A 22,431-nucleotide genomic window follows, 5' to 3' on the forward strand; every position below is an offset into this window, starting at 1 on the left:
TCTGTCCTCCTGACTCTCACCTCCATCTCTGTGACTCTCTCTGCTGGCCTCGTCTCTATGTAGCGTGCAGTATTAGGCAGACAGATATGTGTATATGTATGTGTGTAAGAAGCAGGGCAGATCGCTGGCGGTCTTCATGAGGTGGTTTGTAGATCTTGTCTCTGACTCACGAACTGAGGGGTCTGCTGCTGCAGTGGGCGCCTGCCGCTGCTGGGCGTCGTGCTGCACCTCACCCACAACACAGCCACCCGCCTGGGACCCAGCCCATGCGTCTCTCTGCAGTTCTGCTCTGTAATCACAGCTCCAGTGCAGCCTGCTGGTGAAACATGTTAACCCTCAGAGTACCAGGCCCTGCCACATGGCATTTACACTGTAGTCCCAGACTGTAGATAGCGTTTTTAGCCATGCTAGCGGCGTGGCTATCAGGATGTCATGTTCCCCACTGTATCTAAAACTTAGTAAATGTTAGCGTGCTAACATGCTGAACAATGATCGTGAACATGGTAAAGATTATACCTGCTAAACATCAGCGTGTTGATGTCAGCATTTAGCCTAACAGCAGTCTCCCAGAGCTGCTAGCATGGCTGGAGACTCTTGACACAGGTGGTGTTTTTTTGCACTCTGCTGATATTTTTGTGCGTAGAATTATGTTTGGCATTAATTTAAATTGTGACTGTAGTCGTGTGTGAACTGTTCAAATATGCCAAAAAGTCCCAACTTGTCTCTTGTTTCCCACAGAAGTCTGAAGCCAAGCTGGAAGAGATCTTGAAAGAAATCAAATCCCTCAAGGACCTGGTCAGCAGTCAGGAGAAGCGAATCATCAAACTTGAAGAGCAAATGTCTAAAATTGCCATTTAAGGACCCTTTACTCGACCCCGCTACAATTCAGGACGTTCCATTGGCTGGACGGTGGGCGGGACCAGTCACTGCCTATCTCAATGACAGTGTTTCGTCTGAGGCCTGCCTAGCAACGATCCCTAGCAACATTCCAGATGAACTTTTTCTTAGCCAGCCCCCAATCCTCAGTTTAACACAGGTGGAATAAGAAGGACGTGTGGCAAAGTTAGCAGAAAATGTTCTTGCTTTTTGGTGACAAAGGACTCTTCTTTTTTTTTTTCCTCCTTTTTATTCTGTGGCAGTCTTTTTTTTTTTTATTTTGTCTACTTGTATAAAAAGTTCTTACATATTCCTTTTCATTTTAGCAAAATTGCCAAGAAAATTCCAATATTAACATTCCCAATTTACTATTGTATTCCCAAATATTTTTTTAAGCAGGTATCAGTGTTTCATGTTACCAAACCCCCAAAATTATAATGTTGGCAAATCTGAAATTGTGTTTACACCTCCTTGACAGTATTTCTTTCTCTCTCTGTCTTTCTCTTTGTGGGAAGATTAAAAATGCAAACAGAGAAGCTCAGTGCAGTCTCTCTAGGAAGAGAGGGATTTCATTACAGTTTTGCCATGAAATTAATATGATTTAAGTTAATTGGATAGTTACGAACGGAAGATTGACTTCTCAACTTCTAGAGGAAATAAATTCTTTACGCATAAACACATTTAACTGCCACAGTCCTCACCAAGCACTCAAATGACAGTTCTCGCTGTCTGTGTTGAAGATGCACAGATCAGCACCTGCTTTCTGGCATTTCTTTTCATTCCCACTGCTTTCTGTCATTCCGACACGCTCTACTGACAGTGGACACAATAATCCACGTAAACATGCATTCCTTTCAATCTCGCTTTGTTAACATGCACTGTGTGCTTTTTTGGAAAATGACAAACACATTCCACAAAATCTCATCGGCATTTCTTGGTGTTTGTGTAGGGGGGTGGGTGGTGGGGGGAATATTCCTACAACGTTCCTTGTTTTGTAAACACGCTACTGTAGTGACGCACGTACACTGGTTGGTTTTTATTGTGACAATTACGTCGTACCCATGGGAAAAAACCAACTGTGTGGATTTTCAGACCTTTCTGCAGAAAACCGCCTGTCAGCTCTGCTTTGTCTTTGAGAGGTTCAGTCACCGACCTCAGCGTCAGCGCTCAACACACAGGTGTAGTCAGGTGTAGTGGGATTATTTTTTGTCACGGTTCCTCTTTGCGTTACAGGTCATCTCCAGCTCAGATCTTTATTTTCTGTACAAAGAAAAGAGGAATCGATAAGAAACGACACCAAGTAATCACACCTTGACTTGATTTGGTGATTCGCTACAGAAACTGTTCATGACGGACCTTAAAGGCCTAGATTGTGTGTGAATATGTGCCTCGTCTTTGGCCTGCCGGGTTTCTGTCACTTTGGATGTTCCTGCTTTGTTTCTTATGGGGAGGTGGGGGCGGGGTTATGAAATGGACTCACAGTAGAACGTCCAAGACTTGCCTCTAACTTGGATGAATTGAATAGTTGGGTTATTGCTTCACTGTTAATTTTAGCCTGTTTCTTGTTCCAGCTGTGCTTATATCCCTCTTAGCACTTCCACTTCTTGGGTTTTTTAATGGTTATTTCTCAGATGCCCCCCCATTCAGTATAGTTATCCCAAAAAACAAGGAACCATTGGGTTGTCCAATCTGAGCTGTTTTGCTACGATAAAAGCTCTTTTCTTGATGTTTTTTCGATCTGTTTCCCAGTGGGAAGCTGAGACGGGTAATGGTTCAGTCTGTTGTTTGCCTTCAATGTTTGTTACCACTGTAAAGACCTGAAAGTGCCATAGAGGTGACCACGGAAGTGTTTGTAGAGGACTGTTGTGTGAGTAGTTTGATTTGTGTAGTAAATGGAAGATTTGATAGGTGCCCAGATTTGAAACCACTTTAAGGTGCTACAGCTAGTGCAAACACTAAGTTCAAAGGACTCTGGATGACATCACGAAGTCCCGCCAACATATCCCACAATCCACCAGGCAGCATTATCGATCTGGATTCGTTAGAGGCATCGTGCTCACAGACATCTTGACACTTTCCACCTCGGTACGGGTATTCAAGCCATTTAAAAAAAAAAAAAAAAAAAAAAAAAAAAAGATGTCAAACTGAGAAGCCGTCAGTCATCTTGACTTCAAAATGCAATTTGAGTCGACTAGAATATTAGTGAAAGGAAATCTAGAGTGCGACAGAAATGTAGGTCTGACACTTGAAGACCTGTGGTCTTAAATTATACTGCCCTATCATGTATATCAGACTGCCACTCTATGGATTCTTTATTGCACTGTTGGCACAAGAGCTAAGTTTTGAGGAGTAGTGAGTAGCGATCCAAAGGGACACTGTAGGTTGGAGAAATGTGCAGTTGAAAGATAGATGTATGTTTGTAATTAAGGTCTAGAGTGAAAGCTGTGTAAATAACATGACCATATTTTCTGTATTTTTTTTTTTTTTTAATTCTTTTTGTGGTTGTGCTGAAGAGGGTATTTGTATGGGAGGTGGGTTTTAAATGTTTCTCCTTGTCTGTTCCCTGCACCTTGCCATAATGCATCATGAGAAAAGCAGAAACCTCTTGTTATTATTGGAGGTCGTATGAATATCAAGAAAGAAAATCAGAAGAAAACAAACCAGGATGAAGCCTCATGTTGGAGGTCTGCTCAGCATTTTTGTTCATTATTCTTGCTTCAAGTATCAAACATTGATTATAAGAAAAATTAATAAAGAATTTTTAAAATGGGCTCATTGTGTAGTTTTGAATTGACAAATGTATTTGTATCTGATTTGTTTTATGTGTTTGTGTTTTTTTGCATTCAGCCATGCAGCCTGCAGTCAAAAGTTGCCTTTTGACCATGAACAACATATCTCAATCTGCACTCCAGAAGTACTCATTACAGGGGAAAAGCCTAAAAATGTTTAAAGGATAATCAGGCTGGCACTCGCCCATATTTTTCTTGTCAGCAAACCCCATGAACAGACCAAAACTAACAATGTGTGAGTCCGTCTCTCAATGCTTTACGGCTATCCTGTCTGTGGCAGCCTCACTTGTTCCCTCTAAAGATGTGAATCTTTAAAAGTCAGTAACAAATATTTAGAAAAAGGTATTAAAAGTAAAAAAGTAATTTCCTAAAACAGCTGGACACTAGTTTTCAGCAAACTATTCAAAATTTGGACTGAATGGTGCATTTTTAGGGACTATTTTCAGCAGTGGATTAATACACATTTGGTGGTTTAGTGTATATTCTCGGCAGCTGGATGGTTTATGTGGGATCGAGTGAAAATAAACTACAGTGGCCATGTTTATGTTGATGAAGGAACATGTCGTCCAGTGTAACAATGTGGCTCAATGAGACATTTTATAATTTTAATTCATTGTTTTGTGGACAACAATGGAGGTCTATGTATATTACAGAGGAATAACCTTTATCAGACAATACTTGTTAGTGGGATCAATTCTTTGTTGGTTTTAGTGTTTTTATTTCCTTGTGGACAATAATAAAAATATACAATATTGCCAGTTTTATCCTTTCAAAAGTCAAATTACACTTCTGAAAATGTGACACAAATCCTTTGTGTTGATTATTGCCGTCTGGCAGTGACAAACCCACACACATCAATACATCAAACTATCAAACTATAGGTCATCAAAAAGGTTGGTGTCCCACTGGAACAACCAGTATGAAATACATGGCTATTGATTAATGATATAATTAATAGAAAGTGTAGTAGCCTGAATCAAACCTTTTTCTTTTCTGTAGTTTAAACCAACATGTCCCATAGTATAAACTGGAGGAGAAATGATACTTTGAACATTATTGTGACCCTTTTGTTGGTTTATTGCAGGTAGTCACGGTGCTGCTACTGTGTTTGAACCAAAAATAGCCTTTGACGCACTGTTTCAGTATCGTGCGTCAAAGGTTGTAACATTTGATGACAAGTATCAGTTACAGCATCCAGAAATAAGGATCCGTTGTGAGTTACAAAGCTATTTCATGTGCTGTAATGGTCGTTACAACAATGTGTGAGGCACTGAACTAGCTAGTTTTCAACATGGCCTCCAGAACCAGGAGATAATTGCAAATCTCTGGAGGAGAAAAGCCTACAAAAAATGACGCTCAGTAAAAACTTCAAACCTTTTGAAAACGTCCTCTACTTTTAGGTCCTCTAGTCTTGTAAATTACCACCTCAATTCACTGATCTGCTATAAAATCATCATCACACACCAACTGTCAAAACAACTCATTCCTGCATAAGTCTGTCTGAATAAAATCAGAGAGGAGGCATGAGTTGCCTTAAATATATGTCCTGCATATTTAGAGACATATCCAGAGATAAGTGCTCCTAAAAAGACCATGAAGTTTATATGTTCGCTCTGTACATGTGTTTTGGGATGAGAGGCTTGCTTTCTCTCTGCACTGGTCTTGTATGCCCTGTAGAGACAGGCTGTAATCAAGGCGACTTAATTAGAGAGGACTCAGTGGGAGGCAGAGAAGTCTTGGGACTCGCCCCGCCATGTACAGAAATACCTCGTTCCCTAAAACATGAGACTGATGTACCAACTGCAACTTGAGTTTTTAAGCAGAAAACTCAGGTTTAATGAGTCGAACTTTAAACGCATCAACACAAATTCTTGTAAATTACACTTTTATTCAAAATTAAAACCCTTTCATAAGGCTTCTTATTGAGTTAGTGTTGCTCCATGTTCAAGAAAATATGAGTACAGTGTCACTTCTGCCTCATTGTTCCCTCTGTTATTAGTAAAATAAATGTAAAGTTTAAAAAATTTAAAAAGTCCATTCCTAAATGGCCGCCTCAACAGGGCAGGAGGATGAAGATGGAGGATGGGAGGCAGACGAAGAGGGAGGAGAAGCTGAAAATAGAGGGATGGACATCATTTTGTAGCCAGCAGACTTTTTAGAGCTGAGTAAAAAAACCACTCAGTATAACTTAGCAGGGAGGGCGAATGCTTGGAAACTCCTTTTCACTCTTACTTTCCTCTTGTTATTCTGTCTCCCCCCTTTTTTCCTCTCTGTCCTCCACACTTGGCCGTGCTGTCGTAAGATAAACCCAGGATAACGCAAGATCCTGTAAGTATATATATTTATATTTGTTGTGAATTTAAAATGGATGTTATCAAGAAAGAAAGAAGATGTAGACAAACATTTCAGGTGTTTCAGGGCAGTTTGTGTTATTGTGGTCTGTGCTATTTGATTAAAATTTCACATTTTGTGATCTATGTGATTCATATTGTTAATATTTAATGCTGTTTTACCTTTTTGCTACTAACATCCAGTGGTAGAAGGTAACTAAGTACATTACTCAGGTGCTTAAGTACAATCTGAAGATACATTTTACTACTTTATGCTTAATATAGTACTTACTATATTTACTGTACTATATTTAACTGACAGCTATCATTACTGGTTACTTTCCAGATTAAGATTTTACACATAAAATATATGATCAGTTTATAAAATATGATTACCTGTTACAAATTTAACAATCCAACAATACATAAAGTAGCTTATATTAGCTCCAATTAGCAACTGTAATAATGATATAATAATATGATATATATAACACTATAACACTCACAGGGGCCACTTTTCAGCAGAACAAGCACTTTTACTTTTGATACTTTAAGTATATTTAGCCAATACTTGTGTATCTTTACTGAGGTTTGTTAAGCTTTTACTTCTTATGGAGTATTTTATATTGTGGCATTGGTACTTTTACTTAGGGCTGGGCAATATGTCAATATTACATCGATATCGTGATATGAGACTAGATATCATCTTAGATTTTGGATATAGTAATATTGCCATGTGGCATAAGTGTCTTTTCCTGGTTTTAAAGGCTGTATTACAGTAAAGTGATGTAACTTACCAGACTCTTTTAGCTGTTCTATTATTTGCTTTTCTCCACTGAGTCATCATATCCACATTACTGATGATTATTTATCCAAAATCTCATTGTGTAAATATTTTGTGAAAGCACCAATAGTCATCCCTACAATATCGTCACAATATCGATATTGAGGTATTTGGTCAAAAATATCATGATATTTGATTTTGTCCATATCACCCAGCCATACTTTTACTTAAGTAATATTTCTTACATCCTTTCAAGATTTTCTTGAATCTGGATGATGAACTCAGATTTTATCCTGTGAGTAACTCATCTTCTTTTTTTAACTCTTAATATAGTTCACAGAGTGTGAATGAGAGTGAATGAGAGTAATGTTTTATGTAAGAATGTATTTTGATGATGATCTAACCTCAACAAATCATGTTCTCTGGCCAAACACTTTAAAATCAAGGAACTTTAATCTAAAATGTAGTTGAGTTTTTCTAAAGGGACATATTTCAGAATTTGAGGTAAATACATATAACAGGATGCCCAGGACATCCTCTGTAGGACATTTTCATTTGCTGTAATGACACAGCCATTAAAAATGTGTCCTGGATGGATTCATTACATATCTGGTGGCTGCATGGCCTTCATTTGAAGATAATATGGACCCACCGGTGACATGCCGGAAATGTAATTATGGCTGTAAATAATTATAGGGATTCAAGGGGCAGTGCTGGCCTATAGCTGTACATCCAAGGCTGAAGACCCAGCCAACCATCTGGTCCAGCAGCGTATATAATGTACTGTATGTTTGACCACACAGGGAGGGGGTTTCACACTGCACTGTGTAAATCAGAGGAGCAGCAGGTTCACTATAGCATGATGCTGATTAGAAGCTCAACTTTACAGCAAAGCACCGTGTAATTACACACCATGTAAAGAGTTAAACAGATTTTAAATGGTAACGGACTGAACTCTGCACCAAAGGACACAATTTCCTTAGTTAAATCTTGACTTCACATCGAGAGGAAGAGAGAAAGATGGAGAGAAATAATAATAGTAGAAAAGTAATATTGGGTCGGGAGGTTTATTCAGTCCGTTGTACTGTCAGTAAATGTAGGTTTCTCTGGAAGCAGAAATATCCTCATCAGGTTTGTGCTGATGTGGGCTGGTGTACAGCAGTCGCTGCCCAGTGTAAATATAGAGGCCACAGCCACAGGTCTCCCACGCCTCTGTGCACCCTCTGCATTATAGCTTCCTTCTGGCTTTGGTGTGGTGGATGGGTGGCCTCCCTCTACTTTACAAATTATAAGGCCTCCAGCACCAAACTCACTGCCTCCACCCCAAATAAGTAATGGCTACTCTGCTGCCTGCTAAAATAGATCTGGTGTGAGATGAGGAATGGAAGAAATCTAGAAAAACCTGAGTCAAGATGGAGACTGTAGTTACATTACAGATGGAAACAGCACTTAAAAACACTGTTTTATTTTAGTGGAGTGGTGCCCAACACGGGGGTTGGGACCCACCAAGGAGTCACAAGATAAGTCTGATGTGTCACAAGATGATTAAAAAGAAAGAAGGAGGAAAAAATGTATCTGTTCATGAAAGTTTATTCTTAACCTCGGTAGTGTCACAATAGAAAAACAAACAAAGTCTACAGCCACGTTAGCAGCTCTGTGAGTCTGTACACAGAAGCTGGACTTTGTGCTTTGAGCTGCAGTAAATGCTGTTTAGCAGGTGTAATGTTCATCATATTCACCATTTTATGTTATTATTATTTAATAATAGTTTTGCAGGTATTTGGTCATAAACCAGTTAAAAAGCAAGGAGGAAAATTAATCACCAAAGTTCATAGTATAATATATAACAATTCATAGTTGTCAAGATGTTCCACTCAAAAGCACAAATGTGAACCTCAGTGCCGCTAAAGGAAAAGACAGAGGATCAACAACATCATTAGGATTCATCATCTGTGAACTATGAATGTCCGTGTCAATTCATTCAGTAGATGATGAAATATTTCACTGGATAGGTGAAAACTTTGACCTGCTGGTCTCACCAGAACCATACATATCTGTACCAGACCTCATGTCAATCCATTCAGTAAAGGTATTTCAGTAAACTGACAGACAGAGACACATTTCCATCCATATGTTGATGCCACATGGCTAAAAACTTAACTCACAGTTCACTTATTCTCTCTGAGGTGTATCTAATGTTAGCTTTTTTTCAGTCACTAAATACTGGAAAGTTTTACCTCTTCAGACCTCTAAAAACAAATTAAACAAATGAAACCATGTGAGAAGGACACATCTTTCTTAAGTTGAACTGCTCACAGTCAAAAAATTTGGGAAACACTGTGTTAGAGGATCCATAGAGGATTAAGTTCATTAATACTTCCTTTTTAAATTCAAATAAAAGAATTTAAATGAGTCTTCTGTTGTTGTTGTTGTTGCAGGACTTAGAAGAGAGGATGAAGTCCCACTTGGTTTTTCACATCACCTGTGTGACCCTGCTGTCACTCTGGTGCAGTGTGTGTCACTCCACTCCTCTGTTCAACATGTCCATGGACGGCAGTGGTGATGAAGCGGAGCTGGGACTCCTTTTCCCAACTTCTTTCTCCACCAGAGCGCCTGTTCTCATCACTACTGCCACCGGCACTCCCACCCTCACCAACACCATCACCACCACCATGATCCGCCTGAAGGACTTTGTCCTGAGCCGAGTGGTGGACTTCCTGCAGGAGCATCTTCTCATCATCATTGTCGTGACCTCCCTTCTCATCGTCATGGTCTTCATCATCTGCTGTGCCTCTGCCATGAGTCACAAGCGCAAGCTGGAGGCCTACAAGCCCCCTGCTAATCCACCCAGGAAGTATATGGCGGACAAAACCGGAGGACGCAAGAATTCAAGCGAGCTCCAGGAGAGGCCGTACGCTGTCGACCACGTCAAGAGAGTCCAGACTCAGAGCATGGCCTCCCCCAAGAACCTGCGCATGCCCTCCAAGGCTCTGGTGGGAGAGAAGGGGAGAGATGTCAGGTCGTCACCTCGCCATGAGGTCAGGAAGGTCAGGGAGGCAGAGGAGGTGGAAAAGCCCAAGCACAAAGAGCAGTCGAAGCACAGAGAAGAGCATCAGAGCTCCAGTCCCAGCACCAGCTCCGGTCAGCCCGTCTGCACCTGCCACCTTAAAAAGGCCCACCACTAGAGGATGTTCAAGGCTACTGTTGACATAAACGGTGAAAATGTTTCATGAAATAAAAACAGAATCAGATAGGTTGGTTATTCCATCACACATGGGCAAAATATATCAAAATATCATCAAAATTACCCTTTTTTACAACTGGAAATATATTTCAATGAGGCTTGTGCCCTTGTATGAATAACAACACTTCTTTAAAAGAATAACCTCTAAACATTGATGAAAACATGAGCCACTACTTGTTGTTTAATCCAAAGTAAATGTAAAAACTAAACAGAATAGATATGTGACTAGAAACCAAAGTAAAGTAAATGTTGATGCACAAATCAAGCGTGTGCATCTCAAAGTTTTAAATTCATACACAGAGACTAACAAGCCAGTACTTGACACCAGCAGGTTTCCTTGAATGCTGGTTGCCTTACAGTTTGTCCTTATATACCTTATAATGTGTCTTGTGGTTTTTATCATTACTGTCAAGTCTCAACAGCCGACTATCATACCACTGTGCTGTTGATGTAGCATCACTCAGTAAAATTAATGTTTTTTTCTCACGTTTAAAAATGTTTATAAGGAGAAAGATAAAGAAAAAGTAATTTAATGTTTTAAAACTTTAGGCAGCTTGTAGGTGGTTTATTCTGCATGCTCGCCAAGTGAAAATGACACAATAATCAGTGTTCATGTGTTTTGACTACATCTTTGTATTACTTCATATGCCTGCCAAGACAGAGGAGTCTCCTCAGTACGTCCTGCTGTATGAATGATGAAATCTTTCTGGTCAGAGGACAGCGAAAAGCTTTGGCTGAATCAGTCTGACATTTAGAGTAAAATCGTTGGTGCTTGTAAATAAAGCAAAGTGAGATGCCAGTAAACTCCAGCTGTTGGACTTGATTACTTTAAAAAGAAAACGTTTCTTTATATTTACTTTCATACTAATTTCGTTTTGTGTTTGCATTGTGTTATGTTATATCATATTGTATTTTACTTTGATACCCTAACTCAAGATCTTTACACCAAAAACACAATGTGTGATAGCGCCTATTAGAAGTGGCTGAAGAAAGACATTTATAGTTTCTATTCTCATCTATTCTATCAATTTGTCTAAATGTTTATTCTGGTTGATCATTTTTAAGCTCTTCATAAAAATGGACAAAACATTCTGGACTTAATTTGTTGTTTGGTGTAAACATTTTGTGAATCAGGGTTAGATTTTTTTGTTTTGTTTTTTTTAGTAATAGGCATACTTATGTATACGATAAATTATAAGAATAAGGTTATTATTTTTAATGTAATTTTTTTTTCTGATCCAAAGTCTAAAACTTGAGTAATGGGATAGGGAGCAGACTTACTTTACTGGTGTCGCTGGTATATTTTAACTGGTGGCTAAATATTACTTACAACTAATTTCTCATATTTATCTGACTTGTTTGGACTTAAAATTCAGGTTACACTGGAGAAGAGCATCTGTAAAAACTCTCTACTACAACTCACTATCCCGTTACTTACGTTAATGACTCTGAGCATCTAAACCAAATGTGTGATATTCAGTTTGTACAATTTATGGGCCAGAATTTTGTCCTGTTTAAATATTTGTTTCCATTGAACCTCAGATTTTTGTCCTCAGATGTTTTGAGACAGATGCTTCCTCTGTAAGTGACCGTTTTCTTGTTTACAAAATGACCATTTTCTTTTACTTATGTTTAATAAAACTGCTGATAATGATGTTTCTGTCGTTATTCAAAGCGTGGCGGTGGAAATGGTGGAATCAGTTTAACAATGAAACACAGGTCTAAAAAAGGGCACACATTATGTTCAACGCTGAATCAAAGGTAGCTACTTTTAAGGCAAGGCAAGGCAAGTTTATTTGTATAGCACATTTCAATAACAAGGCAATTCAAAGTGCTTTACATAGAGCATAAAAGGCATTAAAACAGAATATAAAAGCAATACAAGTAAAAAGACATAAAAAACAATTAAAAAGTGTTAAATTTGGAAATAAAAAGAAGGTAAAAAGGGAATAAGACAGATAAAACAAGAGAATAAAAGTAACAGTGCAGTGCAAAATATTAACCCTCGATGTGGTTTAATGAAAGGCAGCGGCAAACAGAAAAGTCTTCAGCTGCGATTTAAAAGAACTGAGAGTTGCAGCAGATCTACAGTTTTCTGGGAGTTTGTTCCAGATACGTGGAGCATAAAAACTGAATGCTGCTTCTCCATGTTTAGTTTTCACTCTGGGGACAGAAAGCAGACCTGTCCCTGACGACCTGAGAGGTCCGGATGGTTCATAATGTAGCAGCAGATTAGAGATGTATTTTGGCCCTAAACCATTTAGTGCTTTATAAACCAACAGCAATATCTTAAAGTCAATTCTTTGACAGACAGGAAGCCAGTGTAAAGATCTGAGAACTGGAGTGATGTGATCCACTGTCTTGGTCTTAGTGAGGACTCAAGCAGCATCGTTCTGAATCAGCTGCAGCTGTCTGATCGATTTTTTAGGGAGACCTGTGAAGACAGCGTTACAGTAGTCAAGTCTACTGAAAATAAATGCATGGACAAGTTTTTTCCAAATCCTGCTGAGACATGAGTCCTCTAATTCTTGATATATTCTTCAGGTAATAGCAGGCTGACTTTGTTATTGTCTTAATGTGGCTGTTGAAATTCAGGTCTGAGTCCGTGACTACACCAAGATTTCTGGCTTGGTTTGTAGTTTTTAACATTATTGATTGAAGCTGAGTGCTGACTTTTAAATGTTCTTCCTTGGCTCCAAAAACAATTACTTCAGTTTTGTCTTTGTTTAATTGAAGAAAATTCTGGCACATCCAATTGTTGATTTGTTCAATGCACTTACTCAGTGCTTGTATTGGCCCATAGTCCCCTGGTGATATGGTTATGTAAATTTGTGTGTCATCCGCATAACTGTGGTAAAATATTTTGTTGTTTTCCATAATCTGAGCTAGTGGGAGCATGTAGATGTTGAACAGAAGAGGCCCCAGAATGGAGCCTTGGGGAACTCTGCATGTCATTTTTGTCCACTCAGATGTGTAATTACCTATAGACACAAAGTAGTCCCTGTCCTTTAAGCAGGATTCAAATCAGTTTAGCACTGTGCCAGAAAGTCCCAACCAGTTTTCCAGTCTGTCTAGTAATATTAGCACTGAGCACTGAGATCTAGTAATACTAATACTGTAATTCTGCCACTGTCAGTGTTTAAGAGTATGTCATTGAAGACTTTAACAAGAGCAGTCTCAGTGCTGTGGTGTGGTCGAAATCCTGACTGGAAGGCATCAAAACAGTTGTTTAGTGCCACAAAGTTGTTCAGCTGTTGAAGAACAACTTTTTCAATTATCTTGCTTAAAATCGGGAGGTTTGATATGGGTTGATATTAGTTGCTCATTAGTGATGTGTCTAGATTGTTCTTTTTTAAGAGTGGCTTGATGACGGCAGTTTTCAGGGTCTGTGGGAAGACACCTGAGAGAAGAGATGTGTTGACAATCTGTAGAAGATCTGAGGCCGTGCAGTTTGAAACAATTTTGAAAAAGCCTGTAGGCAGAATATCAAGGCAGCAAGAGGAGGATTTCAGATGTTGTATAATGTCCTCCAGGTTTTTATGGTTGATCGGATGGAATTGTGTCATACCACTCAACAACGCATATCCTGCACCTGATATGGATGCACTGACTGCTTGTCTAATTTTCTGAATTTTGTCAGTGAAGAATGAGGCAAATTCATTGCAGGCCTTGGTGGATAGAAGTTCAGGGGCTTACTGACACAGGAGGATTTGTTAGCCTGTCAACAGTAGCAAATAAGGCATGTGTATTATTATTATTATTGGCAATGATTTCAGAGAAGAAGGACCGCCTTGCATTTCTCAGTTCCAAATTATAAATGAGGTCTCTCTTGATAGATGTCATAATGAACCTGGAGATTTGTTTTTCGCCACCTGCGTTCAGCTTTTCGACACGCTCTTTTTTCCATTCTGACCAGCGTGGCATTTCTCCATGGAGATCTTTTCTTACCAGAGACAGCCTTCACCTTAGTAGGTGCAATGGCATCAATAACATTTGTAATTTTAGAACTGAAATTATCTACAAGCTCATGGACCGAGACCCAAGAGAGGGCGGGTATGACAGAGAAGGCCTGAATAAATATTTCACTGGTGTTTTCAGTGATGTACCGTTTTGTGATTACCTCTGTTTGAACATCTGTGTGCATGGAGATAGCACTCTCAAAGAAAACACAGGAATGATCAGAGAGAGCAACATCAGTCACCACAACCTTGGAAATTTTCAGACCCTTAGAGATGATTAAGTCCAGAGTGTGCCCCTTGTTGTGTGTGGGCTCCATTACATGCTGAGTCAGTCCATAGTTATCAATAACATAATACAGTTCTTTAGTCCCTCTGTCCTGGGAGTTATCAACATGGATGTTAAAATCACTAACAATAATTACACAGTCAAAGTCAGTACAGACAGCAGTTCAGCAAAGTCATCAAAAAAGGTTGCACAGTATTCAGGTGGCCTGTAGATATTTAGAAATACAGCTCGAGAGGGGGAATTCAACTGAAGAGCCACATATTCAAAAGAATCAAAGTTTCCATAAGATCTGTCTGCATTGGAGGGAATCATTAAACAAAATGGCAACTCCACCTCCTTTCTTATGCACTCTAGCTTCACTCATAAAACTGAAGTTGGGAGGGGTTGACTCGATAGGAATAGCTGCACTGTTATCTTGGTCTAACCAAGTTTCAGTTAAAAACATAAAATCAAGGTTGTGCTCGATGATAAAATCATTAATTAAAAATGGTTCTCCTGACGAAGATCTGCTATTTAATAAAGCTAAATTTAATGCGTTAAAAATATTATCTACCCAATTTTTTGGGACAAGCTGTAGCTGATGAGGAATGGATGCTAAATTTGATAAATTTGCAGAACCGGTTGAGTGCTTCCTGTTTCTTAACAGATTCACCGTTCTTTTCCTTTTATCTATCAAGACAGGAATTGGGCAAGCTACCGGCACACTGGGCCCTGGCTTTTCCTGGAAAGAGACATGAGTGCCATTAGCCTTGCAGCCTGGACCCAGCAGATATCAGTTAGTGCTTGCTGTATTTTGTCGTGGAGGGGGGGACGGGTAGAGGGGGGAGGGAGAGGATGATTCTGTAGCTGTCGTGGAGGGGGAGGAGGGGGCAGGTGCCGTAACTGTGACGAATGTTAAGGTAATTATATGTCACATTTGTCATATCTATTCTGTGGAGACATGCTGTCTTCTAACTTTAAGTGTTACACGCACAACACAGTAACACTAACTCCTCCACAGTTTCATGATTGGCCTCGGCAAGGCAGCTGGCACCATCACACCTAAACACAAGGCCTGCAGAAGGTATCAGAGCCTGGAGATGACGAGAGCCCCCTTTGTCCCTCGCTGGCTACTGTACAAGATTGCTTAAATATTTCAAGAGCAGTGAACCAGATACATACAGACGCCTTTGCTCCAAAACAAGAGTGCATGTATTGTGTATACAAATCTTGGAGACACCGATTTGTTCCAGTGAAGTTACAACAAAAAAATACATATGCGGGGGTGGATTTAGTGATTTGGGAGCCCCCCAGCAAACTGTGTCTTACTTTATTTTCATCCTCTCTCTGACTGGGAATGTCTCAAAACTTTTTTCTTTAGTAAAACTATTAATATCACACAATAAAAATACTGCATTCAAAATTTTACTCAACAGTGAATTTTACTCAACTTGTGTTCAAGGTAGAGCTTTTAATTATAACTGTTTTATATAATGCTGGCTAGTTGAATGAATAATAATACAGCATATTTTATTTGTTATATTTTGTGAGTAAAATCTGAATCTGCAACAAAACCAGTTACATTTATCTGTCAGGTAACTGTAGTAGTGCAATGTTTTCCTCTGAAGTAGAAGAAGTATACAGTTGCATACTTTTAAGTGCTTTGGGGGCATTTTGTAAGTTATTTTGGTGAATAATGAGTTAGAATAGTAACATAATTCAGTATTTTTCATGTTTAAACATCATAATGAATCTATAGCTGTTTTGGGCCCAAGCCTATCTTACCTTATGGTAAAGTCTGCCCCTGACAGTATGACTTTTGAGACACATATGTTGAGCCACTAAATGATGACAGTTTAATACCGCCCTCATGTGAACAGTGCAAGTATTGATTTATCAGTTCTATATGTTGATGCATTTACTATCTACCATTTTCATCTTGGTATGGATACACCAGGTGTGAAATTTATTGTTAAAATTCATTAAAAATGTGATTTAATGTTGCTAAAATGACTGAAACACAACTCTCTTTTAAATAAGGAAAACATTTGATCTGAATCATGAGCAGATCAACATGCCAAAGATCAAACATCAAAGACAACGATTGGACACAAGCTCCATAGAAAGCGTAACGCTGTGGCGGCTGAAATATGAGCCCTTACAGAGCCTGGCACTAGAGTCAGATTCCCTGCTCTTTTGTCAATGAGGTGCTAAATAATTTGAGAAAATACTACCCCCACACTTTCACTCTTCCCACCAGGTGACGGGAAAACACAAGAGCCAGAGGACCACCCAGCTGCACTCAGTCTGAGCTCTGTTTGCAGTCTGTTTGAGTTTTACAACTTCAACCTTTGGTAACCTCAGATAAGAGAATATTTGGGACACCAGTGTTGTTGCTTTTTTTCTCTTTTTTTGTACAATATGTCTTGCTGAACATCCTTCTGAATGTATTTTTCAACCCTTTCACTTTCTGTCACTGACAGACAACAGCACCTCTCAATCAATTCGGGTGGTGAAGAGGATCCAGAATAGGTAATACAGCACCTTAAGACTGTCATTAAACTTTGATGAGCATCTGCCTGGAACTGTCAACAGCAGCAGTGGTTATCTTTGGAGAGACGGTGGATCATGTAAGGACCACGAGGGAACAAGCCTGTCAATCTCTTCAGAGCAGATGATACAGGAATAGAAGAATGGTGAGTGCAGGAGCGATTTATCTGAGCTTTTTTAAGTAAAATAAGTAGGCAAGGCTTCATGTTTCCTGATGTCATTTGTTTGGATGAGTCTAATGCCGTCATCTTTCCTGCCTTCTTCCTCACAGTGAGTCATGCCTTGGTGCAGATGTGGTGTCCTTCTGGTTCTCTGCGTCTGTCCTCTAGCCTGCATCACAATGTCTCCCTGTCCTCCTGGCTGCTGCTGCCCTCACCCAGGATTTTTAGTCCTGTGCGAGTCCCTTGGTCTCAGGTCACTTCCTCACTCTGTCCCTCTGAGTACCTCGGCCCTGTCTGTGGCCAGAAACCAGCTTTGCAACGTGGACCACCTGCTGCAGCCCTTATCTGGCCTACAGGAGCTCAGCCTCAGTCATAATCTGTTGGCCCGCTTCCCTCGTGGCTTGCCTCCAAGTCTGGAGTCCCTGCTGCTGCAGGAGAACCGCATAACTTACATCACCTCAGGTGCCCTGAGGCAACTGGGGAACCTCACTCGTCTGGATCTGGAGGACAACCGCATCCGTGCCATCCAGCCTGGGGCCCTTCAGGGTCTTGGCAAGTTGCAGGTCCTGACACTGAAGGGCAACCAACTTACAAGCCTTCCTCTGAATCTGCCCCCCTCACTGACCCACTTAGACCTCTCTGCTAACTGCATCTCAGCCCTGGACCTGCCCTCGCTGTCCACCCTGGTCAACCTGCAGGTCCTGAAGATCAACAGCAACTGCCTGCGTTCAGTCCCAGAGAACACCTTCGACGGGCTGCCACGTCTCCGGTCTGTGGACCTCACAAACAACCTGTGGGTGTGCGAGTGTGACATTTTGTATCTTTACCGCTGGCTGCTGAGCGGTCGGCTGAAGATGGCCACAGACCTGGTGTGCACCGAGCCAGTCCACCTCGCTCACCGTCTGCTTCTCAACCTCTCTGTCGTGGCTATCTGTCCACGTGTCCTGACGCCAAATGAGAGGACACACCGACTGCAGACCTCCACAGATGAACCTACAGCACCTGGTTTCAAGAGCTCACCTGATAAGAAGAGGGACTTTGAAAGCTTGTCAGATGGTTTGTTACAGCAAATATCAAAAGCTCAAAACATTCACAAAGATGTTTCCAAGTCTCATGTATTACTTGAGAACTACTATTTAGAGACTCTTAGCTACGAGGACTGTTTGTCCTTAAATAAAACACAAACTGTGAGCCCTTCCTACTTAGGCACTACTTCTCTCCCTGCTGAGGAACAAAGGTGCAGAGGCAACGTCACAGGTCGATACCCTCAAATTAATGCAACCTCTGCTGATGAGACCCAATCTTTGCTTTCCACAAACAGAGATGCCCCTCTGCCCACTCCCAACCCACGTCTGTTTACACACCAGGACTCGGTGGTCATCTCTCTGCTGGCTGTGTTATGTGTATTAGTGGCTCTACTAATGCTGGCAGTGTTACTTGTGCTGAAAAAGGTACTTCGGCGCCAACAGAGGGTGGCTCCGCTTGATGGAGTAGCTGGTGGATGACATCAGCACACATACACACTGAGAATGTTTTAATTATTTATTTCACAATGAGTATAAGACAAAGCCACAGTCTCATAAAGTATTCTGTATTATGTTTTTGTATGTTGACTTTTAGCTGTATACCTGCGTTTTCATACTGAATCCTCCATGAAGGACCAGTGATTTTATATAATCAAGCCAAATTAAGCCTCGATGCCAAAAAAATATACAAAAACAAACAAACCTCAACCTATAATTAATACATTTATGATGTATCCTATCTATGCTTTGTGTAGCAAAACACTGCAAAGATTGAACAGAGTTGAGCTCGCTCATTTAAAACTAAAAAAAAAAAGAAAAAAAATCAGAATTGTCTTAAAATATTCACCATTCATTCATTCACCTTCCACCTAAATATCAGCATCAATTAATAAACATTTCTAATCATCTGCTGAAAAACAAACAAATCCATTAACACCGGGCACTTGAACAATATCTTAGCTTAAATTCAAGAGACTGGCCTGCGACCATGAAGATTTGTTATGGTTATAAAACTCCCTGATGTAGTCTTTTGGCAACCAATCTTACATTCAGCCCTGCAGTGAAACATTACAGGTGCTGCTACTGACAGATCAATGAGGCACCCAGAACCATGATGGAGTTGCGGTGAGGAGAGTTAATAATAATATATTAACTGCTGGCTTTGACACGCTCCTCCTTCTTGTCCTGTTGCTTTAATCTGTAGTCGGACAGCGCTGCTCTGATGGCATCTTCAGCGAGCACTGAAAGAGAAGGAGGGACAAGGTTTTAAAGACACAATGAGCATGAATTTAACTGCAGCAAAAGCTTTCGCACGTAGAGGTCTGAGATACGGGTAAAACCTTCTATCACTGTTGAGCAATTTTATATCAAAATAATTATATCTTTTGTGACAGTAATAGCCTGTCTTTGGCTAATCCAATAAATTAAATACCTGACAAATCTGAGTACTTCATCACATTGATGAATAAATTATATAAAAATATAGTATTGCCCTAAAATATATTGTCATATTGTCTCAGAATATATAATCATCAACAGCTAGAAACTGGTGACAAATGGTGGAAAACCTGGAAAAAATGAGAGTAAAAACATAACAAATGCACATGTTTTCACACAGGAAATGAGGGGTCACTGGATCATTTTGATGAGCATGAAAACTAGACACCTATAGGAAATTTTGGGCACTTAAAACTATATCACCATCATTAAAATACAGAATGAGAGAATATATTTTGGAAGAATGATGTTCATCTGCCTGGTAGAGTTCAGAAACTTGTAGAGTAAATACCAATGTGCATTGAAGCTGTTCTGGACGCTTTAGTTTTGTTTTTTCCTTTAATTTGTCACGAATATTCATGTTTATTAAGTTTTTAGATTAGAGCCTCGAACTTACTGGAGCAATGAAGCTTGACTGGAGGAAGGCAGAGTTCTTTGGCGATGTCTGTGTTCTTGATCTTCAAAGCTTCATCAACCTGCAGAGTGAAAGCAGAGTGATCAACTAACAAAAACTACAAAGCAACTTGTTACTCAAATGTTTTCTTTTTAGACTGTTTTATACTGACTCACCGACTTCCCCTTCACCCACTCAGTTGCTAGAGAACTGGAGGCGATGGCTGATCCGCAGCCAAATGTCTTGAATTTTGCATCCACAATCTTCCCATTTTCATCAACCTGGATCTGGAGACAGTATAGAGTCAAACACCTAGTCATGCATTAGCAAGTTAAAAGTGAGGACAGCAGTGACTGGGCTGGAAGCGATTCCCTGCTCTTGACCTCCCAACTTACCTGAAGTTTCATGACATCACCGCAGGCGGGTGCACCCACCAATCCAGTCCCCACATTCCTGGAGTTTTTGTCTAAAGTGCCCACATTTCTTGGGTTTTCATAGTGGTCCACCACCTTCAGAAAAATATAACACACACAAAAAAATGATATCATTGCTCTGCTGCTTTGAGTCATGTGTTAAAAAAAGACAGTAACACCCACTAACAGACATGCAGCACACAGATAGCTGCCAACTACACTTTTTTTAAATTAACATCTTTATTGAAACAAGTATACAACAAGTTTACAGCACCTGAACTTGTGTCTACAAACACGATGGGGGGACCAAAGGTTAGAAATCTTGTAAAGCTGATAGTTGGGTGTTTCCATGGAAACTGTTCAGATTGGACGTTGAAATTTTAAGATTTTTGATCATAACCAAAATAACCTTTGTATTTCTTAGCATGAAGAATGCGTCAGGCCTGCAATGAAAATATATTTTGAAAGCTCAGGCCCTATCATTATTATTATTTTTTTTTTTTACTTTAATTTTACACTAAAGCCTATGACGGGGTAGAGAGATTCAAAGTTTTATGGCCGAAATTCTCTCTGTGGTCAAAGCTAACACCAAATTAGCATGAGGCTAAATGAAAAAATCATGTTTTATACAAATGTGTTGTGAAAATTTCATTAAAAAATTGTTTTTCCTCATGTTTTTTGGTGTGACAGGGTGAACATTTTATGCTTGAGTGTGAAGATTTTGAAACAAAAATGTACCAAAAAATTTTCAAAATTCACCAGCATTTAAATTTATCTTCTTAAATGTCATTTCTTCTTAGTGATGTAATTTAAAGGAACAGTACAGTGTTTTTGTGCAGAAATACATTGGTGTGATGAGGTGGAAGATGAAACTTATGGACACATAAATCAACATATATATATATATATGTATATGTATGTTTTTTAAAATTTGATTAACACATTTCCCATTTAGAGGGAAGGATCTATGGTCCTAAAAACAAAAAAGTCAAAGACTTATGCAAAATGTATGAGTGTTACCCCACATGAATGTGAGAAATGGTCACATGAGAAAATGACTATTGTTCACCTGAAAACAGTTGAAAATATAAAAATTGTAAATTTCTTATTTAATTTTATTCAATTTCATACTTGAATTAGTATCTTAAGTCACTGAAAACAATACTGACATTTTTTACTGCCTGATTTTTCCCTTTAAATATTGAGGACCCAAACTTAACTTAGCTTTCGTGGATGACTCACTTATACGTTTCAACAGCTTTTTTGTTCAGATATTGAAGAAATGTATTGTTTGATGTGGACAGTCAGCTCTGAAAAGTTTGGCTTTTTGCTTTGGATTTGTGAAAATAAAATTTGGTCAAAATAGTAATCGACTGCGAACAGAGGTCCCTGTCATAGTGAATGCAAACAATACACTTTTCCAAACTAATGTAAATGTATTTGATCAGTAATAAATCGTGTCAATTTACTCCACAGTTGTTTTACATGTGGGCAAACACCAGAATACATGTAGCAGCGTTTCTCTGAGCTGCCCACCCAAGGTACAACTTACATGAACGTCTTTCTTGAGAGCCAACTAAACTAATGTGACATGGTTTGGTCACAATTATTAGCAAACCGTGAGGAAAAGATATTAAGTTGGTTACCTTTTTGTGATATGAACAGAGGGCACTCAGCTCCGGGCCGATTAACCTTCTGCCAAACAACAACAGCGAGGACTTTGATAAGGACAACATCGCCATGTTCAGATGATGAAACGACGCTGAAGTTCGCTTCACATTCGTTGCTTCCTGTCCGGGGTTAAGGGGAAAGTTAAGGGAAATATAGGGATATGTAGCGACGGATGCTCTGTTTTTTCCACCACTGACACTTATGAAAAAGTGTCAGACATCACTAACTTGACGCTCTATGGTTTGTTACGCAAGCTTCTCGCGTGATCTCGTTATCTCGCGAAGCCAGCGGTCCCGCAGGGTATAGACGTCACAGTTGAAGACTTAACGCTGTTTAAACCCAGTTTCAGATCTAGGAAACCTCTATTATCCTATGAAAACAGAAAAAAGGGCGATTTCACTGCTTTTTGCCGTCCAGATCAAAAAACAGTATATTTAAACTTGTCAGACCTTTCACTGATATTTCTGGTCAGT

The 22,431-nt window shown here is 39.6% G+C and overlaps 4 protein-coding genes across 5 annotated transcripts in view; 3 read left to right on the forward strand and 1 right to left on the reverse strand.

Annotated features, from left to right (window-relative positions):
- The window catches only part of coro1ca (coronin, actin binding protein, 1Ca), a 36,310-nt gene extending 32,663 nt beyond the window's left edge, over positions 1-3,647 (forward strand). The window contains exon 11 of one of the 2 annotated variants that reach the window (XM_044371604.1): positions 742-3,647. In XM_044371604.1, coding sequence (XP_044227539.1) covers positions 742-858 — 117 coding nt within the window. In that variant the 3' untranslated portion in view covers positions 859-3,647. Of the gene's footprint in view, positions 1-738 lie in introns of both variants that reach the window. The other variant, XM_044371595.1, reaches the window with a different exon arrangement.
- A 2,191-nt stretch (positions 3,648-5,838) lies between these two features.
- On the forward strand, positions 5,839-11,677 carry tmem119a (transmembrane protein 119a). The gene is made up of 2 exons (XM_044371615.1): positions 5,839-5,993; positions 9,218-11,677. The coding sequence occupies exon 2, from the start codon at positions 9,233-9,235 to the stop codon at positions 9,962-9,964; it is 732 nt and encodes a 243-aa protein (XP_044227550.1). The 5' UTR covers positions 5,839-5,993; positions 9,218-9,232; the 3' UTR covers positions 9,965-11,677.
- Positions 11,678-17,137: 5,460 nt separating this feature from the next.
- On the forward strand, positions 17,138-18,463 carry LOC122969846 (leucine-rich repeat transmembrane protein FLRT3). The gene has a single exon (XM_044335848.1). The coding sequence runs from the start codon at positions 17,138-17,140 to the stop codon at positions 18,461-18,463; it is 1,326 nt and encodes a 441-aa protein (XP_044191783.1).
- A 23-nt stretch (positions 18,464-18,486) lies between these two features.
- Positions 18,487-22,250, reverse strand: iscu (iron-sulfur cluster assembly enzyme). The gene is made up of 5 exons (XM_044371652.1): positions 21,934-22,250; positions 20,270-20,383; positions 20,051-20,161; positions 19,878-19,956; positions 18,487-19,224 (listed from the first exon to the last, which is right to left on the reverse strand). Exons 1-5 carry the CDS (start codon positions 22,027-22,029, stop codon positions 19,133-19,135), a joined length of 492 nt encoding a protein of 163 aa, XP_044227587.1. The 5' UTR covers positions 22,030-22,250; the 3' UTR covers positions 18,487-19,132.
- Positions 22,251-22,431: the final 181 nt, after the last annotated feature.

Source organism: Thunnus albacares, chromosome 2 (genome assembly GCF_914725855.1).
Source record: "Thunnus albacares chromosome 2, fThuAlb1.1, whole genome shotgun sequence".
Lineage (NCBI taxonomy): Eukaryota > Metazoa > Chordata > Actinopteri > Scombriformes > Scombridae > Thunnus > Thunnus albacares.